At 50.5% G+C, this 21,345-nt stretch overlaps 1 protein-coding gene across 1 annotated transcript; it reads left to right on the plus strand.

Moving 5' to 3' along the window:
* Positions 1–1,500: 1,500 nt before the first annotated feature.
* prkab1a (protein kinase, AMP-activated, beta 1 non-catalytic subunit, a) lies at positions 1,501–16,989 on the plus strand. Its single transcript, XM_055655230.1, has 8 exons — positions 1,501–1,563; positions 7,327–7,523; positions 8,483–8,652; positions 9,996–10,089; positions 10,518–10,632; positions 11,123–11,256; positions 12,160–12,228; positions 14,100–16,989. The coding sequence occupies exons 2-8, from the start codon at positions 7,350–7,352 to the stop codon at positions 14,175–14,177; spliced, it is 834 nt and encodes a 277-aa protein (XP_055511205.1). The 5' UTR covers positions 1,501–1,563; positions 7,327–7,349; the 3' UTR covers positions 14,178–16,989.
* The last annotated feature ends 4,356 nt before the right edge of the window (positions 16,990–21,345 follow it).

Genomic DNA, 21,345 nt, shown 5'->3' on the forward strand with positions numbered 1-21,345 from the left:
TTCTGCCTGGATTAAAGGGTATTAGTTATAGGGTGATTTCACGAAAGGTCACTGGAGCATAGATTCTCACCCACGTGACCGCAACATTTAACTGGGGTACAAACGTCACTTCCAGTACATGTTATTGATGCTGAAAACGCGCACTTTCAAACCTGTTAAAAACCGCGAAAACGGACAGTTTTTGAGCTGTAAATAACTGTGCCAGTCGGGGTGACCGTGAGGCACAATTATCCTGCTTTAGAGTCCAGAAGATAGATAAAAACAAAGGTAAATACAAGAGGGAGCTGAAGGGAAAATAACAATGGCAGTTGTTGGCCATGCAGATATAAAGATAGAAAATATCGGGAGTTATCGCGTTTGCTCACTGCATTTCAGCAAAACTAAGGCATTATTGATGTTTTGATGAAATGCAGTGAGCAAACGCAATTCCTGATATTTTCTATCTTTATATCTGCACGGCCAACAACTTCCGTTGTTATTTTCCCTTCAGCGCTCTCTTGTATTTACCTTTGTTTTTATCTATCTTCTGGACTCTAAAGCAGGATAATTATGCCTCACGGTCACCCTGACTGGCACAGTTATTTACAGCTCAAAAACGGGCAGTTTTCGCGGTTTTTAACAGGTTTGAAAGTGGGCGTTTTCAGCATCAATAACATGTACTGGAAGTGACGTTTGTACCCCAGTTAAATGTTGCGGTCACGTGGGTGAGGATCTATGCTCTAGTGACCTTTCGTGAAATCACCCTATAGGGAGACGTGGGACAAACTCGGATTGTTTTCTCTAGATTGTTCGAGGCTGAAGGGAATCCTCATAGAAGTATACAAACTATAAGAGATATCGATAGGATAGACAGTGACAACCTTATTTCCAGGAAGGAAAGGTCAAAGAAATGGAGACGTGGAAACACTTTTTCTCACAGAGAGTTGTGAGTCTGTGGAATTCTCTGCCTCAGAGGGCGGTTCTCCGAATACTTTCAAGAGAGAGCTAGACAGGGCTCTTGAAGGTAGTGGAGTCAGGGGATATGGGGAGAAGGGCAGGGACAGGGTACTGATTGTGGATGGTACACAAAATTGCTGGAGAAACTCAGCGAGTGCAGCAGCATCTATGGAGCGAAGGAAATAGGCAACGTTTCAGGCCGAAACCCTTCTTCGGACTGATCAGCCATGATCACATTGAATGGCGGTGCTGGCTCGATGGGACGAATAGCTACTCCTGCACCCAATTGTCTATTGTACTGTTATATCACCTTCCCAATCATTTAACCGTCTTCTCCATTATAGACGGGATTTCTTTTTTTGTTCCTCTATCAACCTTTTCTCTACTACCTTTCCTCGTACTTGCTGCTGCAAGGAAGCATTTCATTCTTCTGCCTGGGACATACGACAATGAAACACTGGGTCAGTCTGGGGGCTCTGAGCTCCGGCCCCAGTGATCGAGGCGCCGGTGTTCCGGGGAGCGTTTGTCTGGAGGGACGGGTCGGGTGGCTTTGATTGGCGGGGGGGGGGGGGGGGGGGGGGGTGTGCCGATGAATAGTGTCCGGGTGAGGAGTGACGGCGACGGCGGGTAAGTGAATGTCCTTCAGGCGGAGCAGCCCGAGGTCGCGGGGGGGAGAGGGGGGAGGGGGGGGGGCAGACACCCGTCCTGTCCTCGGAACCCCCTCGGCCTGAGGCCTCCGGCACACGGTCCCGTTCCGCCGCCACAACCCCCCCCCCCCCCCCCCCCCCCCCCATCCCCATCCCCCCCCCCCCCCCATCCCCATCCCCCCCCCCTCCCCCCCCATCCCATCCCCCCCTCCCCCCATCCCATCCCACCCCCCCCCCCCCCCCATCCCATCCCACCCCCCCCCTCCCCATCCCATCCCATCCCACCCCCCTCCCCCCCCCATCCCATCCCACCCCCCCCCCCCCCCCCCCTCCCCATCCCATCCCCCCCCCCCCCCCCCCCCCCATCCCACCCCCCCCCTCCCCATCCCATCCCATCCCCCCCCCTCCCCCCCCCCCCCATCCCACCCCCCCCTCCCCCCCCTCCCATCCCTCCCCCCTCCCCACCCCATCCCATCCCACCCCCCCCCCCCCCCCCATCCCATCCCATCCCCCCTTCCCCCCCCATCCCATCCCCATCCCTTCCCACCCCCTCCCCCATCCCATCCCACCCCCCCCTCCCCCCCCCTCCCACCCCCCCCACCCCCCCCCCCCCCCCCCCCCCCCCCCCCCTCCCCCCCCCCCCCCCCCCCTCCCATCCCATCCCACCCCCCCTCCCCCCCCCATCCCATCCCCCACCCCCCCCCCCCCCCCAATCCCCCCCACCCCTCCCCCCCATCCCCCCCCCCCCCTCCCCTCCCCATCCCATCCCATCCCCCCCCCCCCCCTCCCCATCCCATCCCATCCCCCCCCCCCCATCCCATCCCACCCCCCCCCCCCCCCCCCCCCCATCCCATCCCCCCCCCCCCCCCCCCCCCCCTCCCCCCCCTCCCCCCCCATCCCATCCCATCCCATCCCCCCCCCCCCCCCATCCCATCCCATCCCCCCCCCCCCCCCCATCCCATCCCATCCCCCCCCCCCCCCCCCATCCCATCCCATCCCACCCCCCCCCCCCTCCCCATCCCATCCCCCCCGCCCCCCCCCCATCCCATCCCACCCCCCCTTCCCACCCCCCCCCCCCCCATCCCATCCCCCCCCCCCCCCCATCCCATCCCATCCCACCCCCCCCCCCCCCCCATCCCATCCCCCCCCCCCCTCCCCATCCCATCCCCCCCCCCCTCCCTCCACCCCCCTCCCCACCCCCCTCCGCTTCCCCCCCCCCCCCCCCCCCCCCCCCCCTCCCCCCGCCACCCCCCCCCCCCCCCCCCCCCCCCCCACCCCCCCCCCCCCCCCCCCCCCTCCCCCCCCCCTCCCCCCCATCCCATCCCCCCCCCCCCCCTCCCCTCCCATCCCATCCCCCCCCCCCCTCCCCATCCCATCCCACCCCCCCCCCCCCTCCCCATCCCATCCCACCCCCCCCCTCCCCCCCCATCCCACCCCCCCCTCCCCCCCCCCATCCCATCCCCATCCCCCCCCCCCCCCCCCCATCCCATCCCACCCCCTCCCCCCCCCTCCCCATCCCCCCCCCCCCTCCCCATCCCATCCCACCCCCTTCCCCCCCCCTCCCCATTCCCCATCCCACCCCCCCCCCCCCCATCCCATCCCACCCCCCCCCCCCCCCCCCCATCCCATCCCCACCCCCCCCCCATCCCATTCCCATTCCCCCCCCCCCCCCCCCATCCCATCCCCACCCCCCCCCCTCCCCATCCCATCCCCACCCCCCCCTCCCCATCCCCATCCCACCCCCCCCCCCTCCCCCATCCCATCCCACCCCCTCCCCCCCCTCCCCATCCCACCCCCCCCTCCCCATCCCATCCCACCCCCCCCCCCCCTCCCCATCCCACCCCCCCCTCCCCATCCCATCCCATCCCCCCCCCCTCCCCACCCCATCCACCCCCCCTCCCACATCCCACCCCCCCCCCATCCCCATCCCACCCCCCCCCCCCACCCTCCCCCATCCCATCCCCCCACCCCCCCCCTCCCCATCCCATCCCATCCCCCCCCCCTCCCCATCCCATCCCACCCCCCCCCCCATCCCATCCCACCCCCCTCTCCCCATCCCATCCCCCCCCCTCCCCATCCCATCCCCCACCCCCCCCCCCCCCCCCCCACCCCCCCCCCATCCCCCCCCTCCCCATCCCATCCCACCCCACCCCCCCCCCCATCCCATCCCCCCCACCCCCTTCCCATCCCCCCCCCTCCCCCCCCCTCCCCCCCCCCTCCCCATCCCATCCCACCCCCCCCCCCCATCCCCTCCCCCCGGACACAGTTTCCACCAAAGATCCTATGGCCCCTCTAGTATCTTTGGTTTCCGCCTCCCTCCGCCCCTCCCCCTCGGCTCCAGATTCCCTTCTCTCCCCCCCCCCCCCCCACACGACAAGGTATTTCCCACCAGCCCCTCCCCCTTCAGGCTGCAATCCCCTTCTTTTCCCCCCCCCCCCCCCCCCCATGACACTCTTTCCCCACCCCACCGCACAACACTGTCCCCCCACACCCCCCTGCCCTCCACTTTCTCTCTCCCCACCCCCCCACACGGTCTACCCACCCCGTGACACTCTCCCCTTTCCCCCCCCCCCCCCCCCCCCCCACCTGGACATGGTCCTCCCACCCTAGCCTGGTTTCATTTCCCTCCTCCCTCCACCATCTCTTAGGAAACATAGAAATTAGGTGCAGGAGTAGGCCATTCGGCCCTTCGAGCCTGCACCGCCATTCAATATGATCATGGCTGATCATCCAACTCGGTATCCCGTACCTGCCTTCTCTCCATACCCCCTGATCCCCTTAGCCTCAAGGGCCACATCTAACTCCCTCTTATCTCTTCCTTGCCTCCATCTCTCCCCCCTGTGGCCAAGTTCCCTTTACCCTCTTCACACCCTTCTCTCGTGCTCCATCATCCAACAGATAGTTTTGCTATAACAAGTGTTGCCATGACACAAATTGGATATAATGCGAGTTATACATTGAGGAATACTGTTGGCAATAAGTAGACCATATTGAATGAATGAATGAATTAAATCTTTATTGTCATTTTCCTGAGTACTCACATACCCAGAGGAAACAAAAAAACGTTGCTCAACCAGTGTCCATTCAGTGTGCAGTAAAAAATAAATAGAAATAAAAATACATATATCATGAACAAATTAAACACTCTACTCTCTACTAAACATCAACAGGCATCCCGATCGGGTTTATTTTAGAGATACAGCATGGAAACAGGCACCCTGGCCCACAGAGTTCATGCTTGTTATCGATCACCCGTTTATACTGGTTCTATATTATTCCACTTTCTCAACCATTCCATACACACTAGGGGCAATTTTGTTCAGGCCAATTAACCTACAAGCCCGCACGTGGTGCAATCCACGGGGTCACGGAGAACATGCAAACTCCACACAGACAGCACTTGAGGTCAAGATCTATCCCATGTCTCTGGCGTTGTGATGCAGCAACACCACTAGTTGCACCACTGCTGTTCTACAATGTAATAACATCATTTTAATTAGGAAGAACATCTTAGAAGTTAATTGAGAAGTTGAAAAGTGAGGAGAAAATAACTGTTATGGATTTAAACATTATAGTGGGGGTTGACTATTTCCCTGTAACCTCCCTTAAATAATCGGACATCAATGTCTCTTAAGAACACAGCTGCTACTTTAACCATATGTGGCCATGAAAATTGACAAGCAATCACCTTCATAAGTTATAGGAGCAGAATTAGGCCATTCAGCCTGTCAAGTCTACTCCGCCATTCAATCAGTTTATGGTTTAGAGATACAGCATGGAAACAAGCCCTTCGGCCCACCGAGTCCACACCGACCTTCGATCCCCGCACATAAACACTACCCAGCACAAGCTCGACGCAAGTGTACATTGATACATTTATACCAAGCCAATTAACCTACAAACCTGTACATCTTTGGAGTGTGGGATTAAACCAAAGATCTCGGAGAAAACCCATGCAGGTCATGGGGAGAATGTACAAACTCCGTACAAGCAAGCATCCATAGCCAGGATCGAACCCGGGTCTCTGGCGCTGTAAGACAGTAGTTCTACCTTGGCTGATGTATCCATCTCTTAACCCATTCTCCTGCCTTCTTCCGATAATCCCTGACATCTTTGACACTTGTCCAACGATTCTCTGGTTAACAATGCAACAAAAGTAAAGTTATAGTCATTGAAAGGATCTTCATTTTTGAAAAAATAGTGTGCGGAAAATATTTGAGTCTGAAACTCTATGGGCCCCTAAGTATTTTTATCTCTTAGACATGATTGTTTTTATAATACACTTTTCTATAACACAAGGTTTTTTTAGGAATGCAGCTGTCATATTATGACAGAACTACCTGTATCTCTATTTTCTACCATCACCAACTGTTCAGCTGCCTTTTTCATTCGCACTTCACCTCGCTCCTTCTTCCACCCACAACTTCCCCCTGAACGGAGACTAACCATACAGCGCGGAAACAGGCCCTTCGACCCAACTTGTCCATGCCGACCCACATGTCCCATCTATATTAGTCCCATCTGCCTGCACTTGGCCCATATATCCCTCTAAACCTGTGCTATCCATGTACCTATCTAATGGTTCTTAAACATTGAGATATTCCCTGCCTCAACCACCTCCTCTGGAAGCTCGATCCATACACCCACCACCCTTTGTGGAAATAAAAACGTACCCTTCTGGTTTCCTATCTTTACCCCCTCACCGTAAACCTATGTCATCTGGTTCTCAATTCCCCTACTTTAGGCAAGAGAGGGCACGTCTATTCCTCTCATAATTCTTTGCACCTTGACCAATTGTAGGGCCGTTGGTGTTATGTAATTGAACTCATGATCACCCTTGAAGGCTTCTCTTTTTGTGTGTGTAAATATGCTGCTTAGCCACCCCATCAGTGAGTGGGTCTCCGAGAGACAAATAGGGTATGTAACCATACTGATTGTAACTCTCCCACTCCCGGTACCATAATAAAGATTTGTTTAATGATAATTTGAGTTCAAGCAAACCTTTACACTGGCAACATCCCCGTAAATCTTCTCTGTACCCTTTCCAACTTGACAACATCTTTCCTATAACATGGTGACCAAAACTGAACACAATACTCTAAATGTGGCCACACCAACGTCTTATATAACTGCAGCATGACCTTCCAACTTCTATACTCAATACTCTGACTGATGAAGGCCAATATGCCGAAAGCTTTAGATAGACACAAAATGCTGGAGTAACTCAGTGGAACAGGCAGCATCTCTGGATAGAATGAATGGGTGACGTCTCGGGTCGAGACCCTCCTTCAGACTGAAAGTCAGGGGAGAGGGAGACGCAGAGATAAGGAAGGATAAGGTGTGAAAACGAGACATGAAAAGAGATGAAGTTCAAGGATATTGTAGAATAGGTTATTGTTAGCTAGGAGAAGGTGGCAAAAAAGCAAATAGAAATAAAATGTAATTGGGGACAGTCAGACTGGTAGGAGAACTGGGAAGGGGGAGGGGTGGAGAGAAAGTGAAAGCGAGGGTTACTTGAAGTTAGAGAAGTCAATGTTCATACCGCTGGGGTGTAAGCTGCCCAAGCGAAATATGAGGTGCTGTTCCTCCAATTTGCGCTGGGCCTCACTCTGGCAATGGAGGAGACCCTGGACAGAAAAGTCAGTGTGGGAATGGGAGGGAGAGTTAAAGTGTTGAGCAACCGGGAGATCAGGTTCATGCCGAAAGCCTTTTTTCACCACCACTTTGCCCCTTTGTATTCTAGGGGCTTCACTGAACAGTTGAAGGATGGGCAATACAAGCAGCGAGCGGGCGGCGCTGGAGCGGCAGGGGGGACACAAGACCCCTCGAAGAGACAGCACCGGCAGCGGCATTCACACCAAAGAGCACGACCGTCCGAAGATTCTGATGGACAGTCCTGAAGATGCGGACATCTTTCATGCTGAGGAGATCAAAGATCTGGTATCTGCACAAAGGGTTTTAATGTTTGCCCCCAACCTCACACTGTTCCCCGGGGATGGTGGAGGGTGGCAGGTTGGTCTACACTTAGCATGGGCATGGTGAGCAGCTATCAGCGGTCAGACAGCAACATTATTCATATTTCTCCATTACACAAAGCTGGATGGTATACTGATCAGATTGCAGATGGATGACTGTTCATAAATTCTAAGAGCAAAATTAGGCCATTCGGGCCCATCAAGTGATACTCTGCCATTCCATCATGGCTGATCTACAGTCCCCTCGAAACCACATTGCCCTTCCTTCTTCCCATAACTCCTGACACCCGTACTAATCAAGAATCTATCTATCTCCGCCGTACAAATATCCATGGACTTGGCCTCCACAACCTTCTGTGGGGGTGAGGGGGGGGAGGGTAGGGGGTGGGGGGGGGGGGGGCAGAGATTGGAGACAAACTGCCCGTGATCTCCCAGTGATGGTGCCAGGGAATTGGAAAATGGCTGACTCACCGAGCTGGAACATCCCTGGTCCTATCCATGCCCTGATCGCTAACAACACAAGAACGGAAGAAAACAGGACTAGAAATAAACCACTCAGCCCTTCAAACCTACCCTCTAATTCAACATGGCTGGTCTGCCTCTAGCCTCCACTCCTGTACTATGCCAGTTCCCTATAGGCCTCAATTCCCTGCTCTTTCAAAAAATGACCTTTAAATGCCTCCAGTGTGTTAGGCGCCATAACCCTCCAGGATAAAGAATAGCAGAATCCTCACCCTCTGAGTAAGTACCCATGCACCTCTGACAGTTTACTCTTGTTATACTGTAGATTGGTTCATTCTCTTTTCCATTACTGCAGATAATTATCCCCATATTGGCTTGCCTGGAAATGAAAAACAACTGAAAGCTGAATTTGAAATAAGGTGGTGATTGAATTAATTTTTTAATTTGTCTTGTGCTTTCAAGGGCCCAATGGAGAAGGATGAGTTCTTTGCTTGGCAACAGGACCTGGAAGTGAATGACAAGATTTCCAAGCAGGCTCGCCCGACTGTGTTCCGGTGGAAAGGGGGCGGGAAGGAAGTCTTTATCTCTGGATCCTTCAACGGTTGGACCAACAAAATCCCACTCACCAGAAGGTAGGAACTCCTCCTTGTAGGTTTGGCAAGGGTGCAAGCTGTCCTCCACGATGTTCACCAGAGAACAGGGGTGGGCCAGGGGACCGATACTCTGCACAGGAAGCGGCACGGTGGCGCAGCGGTAGAGTTGCTGCCTTACAGCAACTACAGCGTTGGAGACCTGGGTTCGATCCCGACTACAAGTGCTGTCTGTACGGTGTTTGTGCGTTCTCCCCGTGACCGCGTGGGCTTTCTCCGAGATCTTCCATTTCTTCCCACACTCCAAAGACGTACAGGTTTGCGCTGGCTTGGTATAAATATAAATTGTCCCGAGTGTGTGTAGGATTGTGTTAGTGTGCGGGGATCGCTGGTCGGAGCTGATGCAGTGGGCCGAAGGGACTGTTTCTGCACTGTATCTCTAAAACTAAAACAAAAACTATAAACTAGACTGAGAACTGGAATAGTATATGCAGGTAGGAGGCATTATCCTGTGGCTAGTACGGGCAATAAGGCAGGACAATTTTCATTTGCATTAATGGTGATAGACATAGAAACGTTGTGCTGCTTAATGCAATTATGGGCAAGGGGCTACTTGAACTAACTGTGATGCTACATGGTGCAGGCATTCCCAGACTTACATAAGGGTTAATCCCCTTCTGCAAGTCAGATTTTATGTGTCAGATTTCACGTTCTACGGAATCACCAACTCTGCGTCTGTTTCTATCCCCTGCCCAAAATATCTCTCTCAGATTTCACATCTGCTAGTTCTTTGTAGAAGTGTCCACTGACATGATCCAAGGGACGAATATACTATTTTCTCTTCCAGTCGCATTTAACATCAGGGTCAGCTTCACTCGACCTTTTGACGAGTGCTGTGTGTCCTGTGTGTCTATGTGACGTATCGTGGATCATGCAGAAATCCATCCAGCCCATTCTCGCACATTTCCCTGCAGCCCATCCTCTCTCACATTTCCAAAACGTCCCTCCAGAGACGCTGCCTGTCCCGCTGAGTTGCTCCAGCATTTTGTGTCTTATCTTCAGTGAAAACCAGCATCTGAATTTCCTTCCTACACATCCCCTGGTTCGCCTGCCATCCATTTTTCAGTTGCCAATTACCCCTCCCAGCCAGCACGCCCTTGATACGTGGGAGGAAACAGAGCACCTCGGGCAAACTCATGCGGTCACAGGGAGTAATGCCCACTCCACACTAGTTCACCACTGCACTGGAACTATGAGGCAGCAGCATCACCTACAGCTGCCCAGCCAATCCGCTCTTCTCCCCACTTCAATGGCAGGGATAATATTTACTCACGACTGCATCAGATTCACGCGCTTACCTGCTCCTCTCCTCTTGTTTCCCACAGTCAGAATAACTTTGTGGCAATTCTGGATCTTCCTGAGGGTGAACATCAGTACAAGTTCTATGTGGATGGTCACTGGACTCACGATTCATCAGAGGTATGATTCATTAATGAAGGGGAACCAAGACGTGCGGCAAATATGCATATGGTAGACACTCTGGTGGACTTGCAGGTGGTACTGTTACAAGTACCCATATTATGGGAACTCTAGGCTATTTTTGTGATGTGGGTAAGATAGAGAATTTGTAGAAATGCTTCAAGCTGTCTCTTGTCATTGATTGTGGAGAGAGTCCCGGGAGTATTTAATCTTGCAGTAGGATACACCAGTTCAACAGAAAACCACCACTGGGGTCGTAGAGTCCTGCAGTGTGGAAACAGGCCCTTCGGCCCAACTTCCCCGCTTCCGACCCATCTACGCTCGTCCCTCCTGCCTGCTTTTGGCCCCTGTCCCCGGTGTGTTTGGGTGGAGTTAAGGCAACTGTGACCTTGACCATGCAAGTCCTGTAAATGTGATTGTCCCAACAGCCCGTCACCACCAGCCAGCTGGGCACAATCAACAACGTCATCCAGGTGCGGCAGACCGACTTCGAGGTGTTTGATGCCCTGATGGTGGATTCGCAGAAATGCTCGGACATGTCCGGTGAGTCCGACGTACGAGGGGAGAAATGTGATGAGATGGGAAAGAGTCCTACGCTGTGTGTCACGATAGAAGTGGAGTGTTTGAAGTGTGTTTCAAGATTTGGCTCTTAGCGCTAATGGAATCAAGGGATATGGGGAAAAAGCAGGAACGGGGTACTGATTTTAGATGATCTGCCATGATCATATTGAATGGCCGTGCTGGCTCGAAGGGCCGAGTGGCCTACTCCTGCACCTATTTTCTGTGTATCTAAGTACGATGCAGCAGGAGCGGACTCTTCAGCTCATTATCTCCTTGCTCCTTGCTGAAGCTTTCCAGTGCATTCCACACACCTGCTCTATCCCCACTTTGTCTTCATTCAATCCATTTCTCCATTGAACAGTTTCTGTTGCTACCTACCCCCTGCCCACCCTGCATTTTGTTTTCTTGAGGCATCTTAGCTGCTGTTGTCTTCCTTTATTGATCTCAATGCAGATGATGAATTTCTTCGCAGATCTCTCGAGCTCTCCACCTGGCCCATACCATCAGGATCCATATGTGTACAAACCCGAGGAGAAGATTAAAACGCCGCCGATATTGCCACCGCACCTCCTGCAGGTCATCCTCAACAAGGACACGGGCATTTCAGTGAGTACACACCATCGCTCTAACTCTGATTTGCAGCAACTTGATACCAAGTTTGACGTGGGCTGTATGTGGGATAGGTTACGGTTCAACGCACTGGGAGCAATGCTTACGTCCTCTGAATAACTGGGCGGCAAAGTGGCGCAGCGGGTGGAGCTGCTGCCTCACATCACCAGAGACCCGGGCTTGATCCTGATTGACATTATCACCAGGTGATGGATATATGGAACGAACTGCCAGCGGAGATAGTTGAGGCAAATACAATCACAGCATTTAAAAGACACTGGGACAGGTACATGGATAGGAACGGTTTAGATGGATGTAGGCCAAACGCGGGCGAAAGGGACTTGCTTAGATGGGGCATCTTGGTTGGCATGGACCTAAGTCGGGCCAAAGATATTCTGGAATCAATTTGTTGAGCCTTAGCAAAAAATCTCTGCTTCACAATGTAAAATTGCCTACATCCATCGATTGTTTCATTTTGAAATCTGTTACCAAATGGATTCTTGGTCTGCGAAAAATCCACAAACGTGTCGGTTTACACTCAACAATAGATGGTTTCACTCGACATTTATCTGCCCAGAATTGAGCGGATGATTCTCGTCCCCTCGTCTGACTGCTAGCCCGATGGCTTTCGAAAGTCAGCCAAGGAGCTTGGTATAAGTCTGAAGAAGGGTCTCGACCCCGAAACGTCACCCATTCCTTTTCTCCAGAGATGCTGCTGTCTGAGCCGCTGGGTTGCTGCAGCATCGTCGAGTTTGGTTTGCCACTGGGTTGTGTGGTGCTGCGGACTGATGCCCACGTCAGCTCTGCAGTTTCTGGGGCCACGGCCATGGCTGACAGACATTAAAACGCATTACAGAGGGATCCTTATCCTGATCCCGTCGTGTTTATTCTTGCTCTTAGTGTGACCCTGCATTGCTACCGGAGCCAAACCACGTCATGTTGAACCATCTGTACGCTCTGTCCATCAAGGTCTGTATTGCACATTTTTTTTTGGGGTGAGGGGGGCAGTTAAGCTGCTTAGCAGACACACCCTCCCAATAACAACCCATCCACTTATTCCACTGACTCTTTACTCCCTCTGGTCTACATCCCTTTTGCTTTCCGCTCCATCCTCCATCTGTAATTCCCTTTATCCTTATATTCCCTATAAGGAGGACCCGGTGTGGGGGGACTGCCGTGAGGGGGGGTTGGGGGGGGAGGGGTGGTGTGGACCGATACTTTGTAACATTGTCAACACCCTTTACATGATGACTCTTTGCATTTCATGGATATGCAAAACAAAGACTATTACTGTGACTTGTCACATGTGACTATAAAGCATCCATTCATTCCTTACTTCCTTCCCTGCTTCCTTCCTTCCTTCCTTCCTTCTCTCCCTCCTCCTTCCTCTCTCCTTCCTTCCTTCCTTCCCTCCCTCCTCCTTCCTTCCTCCCTTCCTTCCTTCCTTCCTTCCTTCCTTCCTTCCTTCCTTCCTTCCTTCCTTCCTTCCTTCCTTCCTTCCTTCCTTCCTTCCTTCCTTCCTTCCTTCCTTCCTTCCCTCCTTCCCTCCTTCCCTACTTCCCTCCTCTCTCCTTCCTTCCTTCCTTCCTTCCTTCCTTCCTTCCTTCCTTCCTTCCTTCCTTCCTTCCTTCCTTCCTTCCTTCCTTCCTTCCTTCCTTCCTTCCTTCCTTCCTTCCCTCCTCCTTCCATCCCTCCTTCTTCCCTCCCTCCTCCCTCCCTCCCTCCTCCCTCCCTCCCTCCCTCCTCCCCCTCCCTCCTTCCTTCCCTCCTCCCTTTCCTCCCCTCCCTTCCTTCCCTCCTTCCCTCCTCTCTTCCTTCCTTCGTTTTGATTTGTTGTCTTTATGGTTTGTTTGTTTGTTTGTTTGTTGGTGATTGGGGGATAGCAGAGAGAGTTCGTAATAGACTCACTGGAACAACTCAAAGTATTGCAAAGGATTTGTTTCTCAATTATTTTCAACCAGGTTTAAATAAAAAACATTTTGTTCTTTTCAATTTAATAATGCAAATGGGAAATTAAAAAGAGAAAGTTGAGTTTGTGTTGGGTCTCGGCAAAGCAATGGCGTTTCTCTCTCATATCCCACTGTGATTTAGTTTATCTCACATGCCCGTGAGCTCCCCTTTGCCACGTACCTCCAGTGAGGGCAATTTGCAATGGCCGAATAACGTACTGTGGTATCTTTGAGATGTGGGAGCCAAGCAGGGGAATCCCGGGGGAATCTTGTGTGGTCACAGGGAGAATGTGTAATCAGTGCACAAGCAGCATCTCAGGTCCGCATCGAGCCCAAGACATGGGAGCTGCAACCTGCTGCGCCACTGTCTGAGCTAGTGCATTCCCTGCGTTCTAGTGTAAAAAAATCACTTGCTTAAAGTTGTCATAGAAGATGAATAGCCACAGAGATGAAGAAACACACAGTCTTGCCCAGAGTAGGGGAATCGAGAACAGAGGACATAGATATAAGGTGAAGGGGGAAAGATTTAATAGGAACCGGAAGGGTAACTTTTTCACACAATGGGTGATGGGTGTATGGAGGTAGTTGAGCCAGAGGAGGTAGTTGAGACAGGGACTATCGCAACTTTTAAGAAGCATGGAACATGGTACATGGATATGACAGGTTTAGAGGGATTTGGGCCAAACGCAGGCAGGCGGAACTAGTGTAGATGGGACATGTTGGGCCGAAGGGCCTGTTTCCATGCCGTACGACTCTATGACATTGTCACTAATACGCAGTCCCATGTCAGAGATAGTGTAAACACATCTCATGTAATTGAAGCACATTCTACTGTATAATTGTGCGGTGATGTTTGGATTGCTCTCGTCAAGTATTTGTGATTGTTCACAGGATGGTGTCATGGTACTGAGCGCCACCCATCGCTACAAGAAGAAATATGTCACCACCCTCCTCTACAAACCCATATGATCTGCACAAAAGCCGCTCCATTCCCCCCCATCCGATCAGGAAGCTTCATTTTCAGCAGCAAGAACTCATTTGCAGTCATTGTCCTGGACTTGCTAAGAAGGATCTTGATGTGACTGAGTGGAACAGCAACTGCAGGGGTCCCGGTGAATCTGTCCCTGCAAAGCTGACGGTCTGTCCCCGCTTTCTGATTCAAAACAGGGATATCCACAATCGACAGCCAGGTAAAGTGCCTCTGACTGTCCCTCACTGCCAGAGAGGCTCCAAAACAAATCCCCCGCCACAAAGTCATTCCTTGCTAAGGCACGTCCAACCCCATTCCATTAGTGCACAGATGTACTTGCATTGAGTTGAAGGGAGAGTGCTCTGTTTGTTTGTGACACAGACTGGAATCGGTGTGTGTCAGAGAATCACGGTGCTCCTCTCTTCCCCGCCTTCTTCTTCCACAATTCTCACCAAGGAAACACTATCGGGGGGGGGGGGGGGGGGGAACTGATATATAAATGGAGCTCTGATTAGATTGGGGAAATCCCCCGATAATGAAAATAAGGGATCAAAAAAAAAAGAACACAAATTTCAATGTGGTTGAAAACCGGCTGGAATATCACGATTCTTCATGTCTGTGCCTCTCACAATAATCGGCCACTCTGCATGCAATTAGTATATGACAGCAACTAGATTTCTGTGGTGTTGGAATTTCGTGATCGCCCTCTGTTCCAAGTGCTGAATGGACTGCCCTGGTGCCTGCAGTGAGGCGGGGATTCCATGGTGTGTGCTGCAGTGTTGATAATCAATCTCCATACAATTATTGCGTTCACTACATCCTGCTGAAACATTCCCAGTTCCTGGAAGCTGCAATAGAACATCAGCGGCCATATTATCGTCTCCTAATTTTTATCAAATGCAAATTTCCACTCCGGTAATCCCACTTCTCTCTCTCATTGCCCTGGGATCTTGTCCAAGGGACCATTCATCATGTTTGCACCCAAGCAGCGAGTTGGCCCTGTCTCCTTGATCCCAGCAGGGTCTGACCACCTCCTTGTACGTCCATTGATTTCAGTTAGCCTGACCGTCTCTTTGAACACCCCTTTGATCCCAGCTGGCCTGCCCAGCTCCTGTACATCCCATTGATCCCAGCAAGCCTGCCCATCCCCTGTACAACCCCATGGATTCCAGCTGGCCTGATCCAGTCTATGTTTGCATGGTTTCCAGGGATTCTGAAAGAAAATAAACAACTAGCCGTTCTATTTTGATTTTCATATCCTCGGGAATCTCCAAATCGTTTTCCAGTTAATGAAGACATTTTAAAGTGTAATGACTGCAGAAATGTATGAAACTTTGAAGTCGGGTTGTGCATGGCTGAATCCCACGAACATCAATGAAGCTGTTCCTTTTTTCTGACTTTGGTTAAAGGATGAAAAAAATCCAGCAGGGTACAAGGTGTGCTGGTATAAAGGAGAGGATTGGGAACAAATACATCCTTCCCCCGAGAGCAGAATGAACAAAAGGCTTTTAAAGCAGCGCTGGTTTCCTTTTGTAAATTGTAAATTGTCCCCGGTGTGTATAGTCCAGTGTGAAGCAAAAGAACACTCATCTGGCAGGGCAGCACTCCCTCAGTTCTGACCGTCACAGAGCTGAATAGAACTTGTTCTGAAGCTGCTAGATGTGTCTGCACCTCTCTGGTCGAACGTACAGAGTAATAAATGTCCCTGGCCCTTCCTTAGTCAGACTGGGACAAGCTTCTCCAGCCTTTGTCCACACATCTGCAATCAAAATGCCCCTCAGAACCATCCACTTCCATCCGCCTGGCTTTGTTCCACCAACACAATTTTTCCAGCTTTCTCCCCACTGCTACAGTCTGATAGCATGGCGGTAGAGTTGCTGCCTCACAGCGCCAGAGACCCGGGTACTGTCTGTACGGAGTTTGTACGTTCTCCCAGTGACCTGCGTGGGTTTTCTCCGGGAGTTCCCGTTTCCTCCCACACTCCAAAGACGTGCGGGTTTGTGGGTTAATTGGCTTGGTAAAATTGTAGATTGTCCCCAGTGTGTGTAGGTCAGTGGTAGTTTACGGGGATCGCAGGTCGGCGTGGACTCGGTGGAACAAAGGCCCTGATTCCACGCTGTATCTCTAAACTAAACTAAGCTACAATCGGTATGACGAAAGGACTCGCCCCAAAATGTCGCCTATCCGTGTCGTCCATAAATGCTAGCTGACCCGCAGAGTTACTTCCTGTGTCCAACACAAGGTTCCAGCGTCCGCAGTTCCTTGTGCATCCAAGTTTGGGGCCTCCTGGGTCATCTTTGCTTCTTTATTGTGTTGAAGGTGGTGTCATTGCTGGTTTTTTTTCCCCTGTCCTTTTACATATTTCTGAGTTTGATCTCATCATAGTTCAGGTAAAGTGCATCCTAGCCTCCCCATGACAGTGACTGCACAGAGCCCTGGTCCCTAGGGGAGGGGAACCGACCGGGCTTGGTCAGTAGGGTCCCTTGGTTTTAATACTTTATAAAATGATTCCGGGGAAAGTGATTCCCTTGGAGATTAATGCGTCCATCAACGCTTTTAGCAATTCCAGCTTTTAAGACAACTGGGTTTTCTCTCGATTCAGTCTCAGAAATATCCTGTAAATTGAATTTGTATTGTCTGACAGCTCATTGATTGAACAGTCATGAATGGTGTACGTGGTTAATCTGTATCTGTTGCACTTGATCGGTAATGATGAATCTTTTTTATTGGGAGCAGATTCCCGCGGAGTTCTTTGTTTGCTGGTGTTCACCCGACAATCAATAAATATCCTGATGAGACCTTTCAGCCCAATTAAGTTTAGCGAACGTGACTGTATATTTTGCATGCGTCATTGCTATTGTGTGCTCATGTGCTGTGTTGTTCTTCAAGCTTTGACTTTCCCGTCGAGGCCTTACTCCCTCAAAGGTTGGGTGAAGATCCATGTTTCTCCACTGATAATGATCAAACAATATTCCGCTTGGGCAGCTTACAACCCAGCAGTAGGAACGTTGATATCTCTAACTTTCAGTAACTCCTGCATTTCCCTCCCTTCTCCACCCCCCCCGCCCTCCCCCACCCTTGTCATCCTACCAGTTCCACCGTTTGCATTAATGTATTCCTCCTGTTATCACACCTTCCCCAGCCAACAATGGGCCATTGTGGGCTCCACCCTGAGATCATCTGTTGCCAGCACTGATTTTTTTCCGGGCTTTTTCTCACCTCTAGTTTACTTTCAGCCTGAAGAAGGGTTCCGACCCGAAACGTCACCTAGTTTTCTCCAGAGATGCTGCCTGACCCGCTGAGTTACTCCAGCTTTATGAGTCTACGGCATAAACTCAGCATTTGCAGTTCCTTCCAACACGTAAAGGTTTTATTCGTTAAGTGTAGAGGGACATATTCTGACGTGTAATGAAGGAAAAATAGATGTAGAATGATAATTCTCGTACATGCGTACAATTATGTGGTAATGGGTGATTATAGGCCTAATCCAATTCAGTAATGTGTAAATGATGACAGTAATTTGGAAGTTTTGGGTTCTTTAGCTGTGTAAATGTTCACCACAAGAGGGCATTACACTAACTACACAGATTTTTATTATTATTGGTGCTATTATTATTGTCACATGTACTAAGATATAATTACAAAACTTTGTTATCCGAGTATAAAAACATCCATACATAAGTACAATCAAAGCCATACATGTGTACATCAGGTGTAAAGAGTGCAAAGAACCACGCAGAATAATAGAAGGTGCAGGTGCAAGTGCCACAATATGGTATATTGGGGGTGCAGGAATACATCTTTAGCTTCTGATATGTCATAAGGTCATAAATGATGGTAGAATTAGGCCATTCGGCCCATCAAGCCTACTCCGCCATTCAATCATGGCTGGTCCATCTCTCCCTCCTTACCCCATTCCCCTGCCTTCTCCCCATAACCCCTGACACCTGTACTACTCAAGAATGTATCTATCTCTGCCATAAAAATATCCACTGACGTGGCCTCCACACCCTTCTGTGGCAAAAAAAATCCACAGATTCACCCCCCTCTGGCTCTGTTCAAGAGAGAAAACGGGAAGAAGCTGTCCTTGAATCTGCTGGATGGTGCTTTCATGTTTTTGCATCTGCCTGGTGGGAGAGGGAGAAAAGGGAATGACTGGGGTATAAGTGGTCTTTGTTCTTCCATGCTTGATTGAGAATACTAAACTCTGCTGCTCTGTAGTGTTGGTAGTGCCCAGCAGGACATTATTTCGCACAATGGCCTGTTGTTGAGTTTTGGCAATTAAATGCTTTTCAGGTTGAGATATCGCCACGTGGGCTTTGCTGTCAACGTCTCCACATCCTTAGAAGGCTTAGTAAGTAAGTTTGTCCCCAACAACTTTCACCAACTTGTACTGAAGCGCCACAGAAAACATTTCATTGGGCGCATCATGGAATGGTTTGGGAACAGCTTCATCACAAGAAACTGCAGAGAGTTGTGGACGCAGCCCAGACCATCACACAAACCAACCTCCCTTCCACTGACCCATTTACACTTCACCAGCATAAACGAGGACGAGTTTCACCCCCGTCATTCCCTCTTCTCCCCTCTCTCATCTGGCAAGAGGTATAGAAGTGTGAAAATGCACGCACAGTTTCTTCCCAGGCAATTGAACCACCCGACCAACAACTACAGAGCAGTCCTGAGCTACTATCTACCTCTTTGGAAACCCTTGAATTATCCTTGGACTTTACTGGACTTTATCTTGCACTAAACGTTATTCCGGTTATACCCTTGATCCTGTACACTGTGGACGGCTCGATTGTAATCATGTATTGTCTTTCCGCTAACTGGTTAGCAAGCAACAAAAGCATTTCACTGCACACGTGACAATGAACTATGCTCAAACCTATGTCAGCATTTACTACTCATGCCTAATTGCCTTGGAGAAGGTATGGGGAACCACTGCCTTGAGCTGCCTTTGTCTTCCCGAGCAAGGTGCTCCCATGGTGGTACTGAGTAGGGAGTCGCAGGATTTAGATGCATTGATGAAGAACAACTGCTGACATTTCCAAGTCAGGATGATGTGCAATTTGAAGGGGGAACCAGTAGGTGGTGGCGTCAGACTGCACCTGCAACCTTTGTCCATGATGGTGGAGATCTTTGGGATGTATAGTGGGAATGCAGTGCCTTTTGTAGATAATGCAGCTATAGGAGGAGAGTAATATCCCGTGCGATGGATGGGGTGGCAGTCACGCATGCTGCTTTGTCCTGGGTTGTATCGAGCTACTTAAATGATGTGGGCAATGGAAACAGACCCTTCGTCCCACCTAGTCCGCGCTGACCAGTGATCCACGTCCATTAGCGCTATCCTACTCACTAGGAACAATTTACAATCTTTACCAATTAACCTACAAACCTGTACGTCTTTGGAGTGTGGGAGGAAACCGCAGCACCCGGGGAAAGCCCACGCGGTCACAGTGAGAACGTACAAACTCCGTACAGGCAATATCCGTAGTTAGGATCGAACCCAGGTCTCAAGCACCAACTCTACTGCAGTGCCACCATGCAGCCCGACTTGGAGAGGAAAGTCGGGTTGAGAGGGGTATGGGCCAAATGTGGCCAAATGAGACTAGCTTAGAATGAGCATTTTTGATTTTCCGTGCCGTCTGATGTGGCTTATACCTTTCAGATGGAAAGGCTTTTGGGGGGGTGACTGGTGAGACCCTCGCCATGGACAGCCAGCCTCCCAGATCTTGTAGCCATGGCCAATCTAGTTGAATTTCTCATCACCTCTCACCCCCAGGATGTTGAAGATGGGACATGCATTGAGCCGAATAGCTTTAAATGTCAAGGAGGAGTGTTCTGATTCTCTCGTGGTGGAAATGGTCATCGCCTGGCACCTCTAGGCACCAATGCCATTCATCGACCCTTGGTTAAGCTATCCAGAACTTGCCGCATTCAGGCATGGATTGTTTCATTTACTGAAGATGTGTAGGAAGGAACTGCAGATGCTAGTTTACACAGGAGATAGACACAAAATGCTGGAGAAACTCAGCGGGCCAGACAGCATCTCCGGAGAGAAGGAATGGGTAACGTTTCGGGTCGAGACCCTTCTTCACCCATTCCTTCTCTCCTGAGATGCTGCCTGTCCCGCTGAGTTACTCCAGCAAATTTGTGTCTATCATTCACTGAAGAGTCGGGATTAGAACTAAATTTTGCACAATCATCAACATCGTCGCCACTTCTGAGCTCCCAATGAAAGGAAGGCCATTGATAAAAGAGCGGAACTTCTAGAGTGATGTTCTCCAGCTGGGATGATTAAACTCAAACAACAAAGACCGTCACTGAATCACATCACATCAGGCATTCTTGAGATACTACGCAGTTAGCAGCAAAAGAGAAAATGCCAGCTTGTTTCATGTGGTTTAATTGTAAATAATTCAGAAAATAATTTAGTGTCTAAATCCTTCTTCCAATTCCAAATTGTGTCCAATTTTTCAACTTTTACTGAATTTGCTAGATGCAGGAAAAACGTTCCCCATGTTGGGGGAGTCAAGAACCAGGGGTCACAGTTTAAGAATAAGGGGTAGGACTGAGATGAGGAAAGACTTTTTCCCCCCGGGGGGTTGTGAATCTATGGAATTCGCAGCCACAGAGGGCAGTGGAGGCCAATTCAGTGGATGTTTTCAGAAGAGAGTCAGACATAGCTCTTAGGGCTAACGGAATCAATGGATATGGGGGGAAAAGCAGGAATGGGGTACTGATTCTGGATGATCAGCCATGATCATATTGAATTGAAGGGTGATGGGCAGGATGGCCTACTCCTGCATCCTATTTTCTATGTTTCTTTCGGGCAGTGTATGCCAGCCACATTACAACATTTCATTTAGTTTATGAAGAATTGTTACCCTTGGTTATTTTGCCAATTATTTTAAATCTACGGGCTCTGGCTAATGCAACTCATTATTTTATGCATGCAAAGCTATTGCAGAAATCTGATTCCATTAATGCATAATTGAAGCTTGCAAGGCAAATGTATTTTTATGGCATCTTAATATTCTAAACAATTTATTTTGATAAATTAAAACCAAAGATGTACAGGTTTGTAGGCTAATCGGTGTGGTATCAATGTGAATAGTCCCTACTGTGTGTAGAATAGTGTTAATGTGCGCAGATGGCTGGTCG

Source organism: Leucoraja erinacea, chromosome 25 (assembly GCF_028641065.1).
Source record: "Leucoraja erinacea ecotype New England chromosome 25, Leri_hhj_1, whole genome shotgun sequence".
Taxonomy (NCBI): Eukaryota; Metazoa; Chordata; class Chondrichthyes; order Rajiformes; family Rajidae; genus Leucoraja; species Leucoraja erinaceus.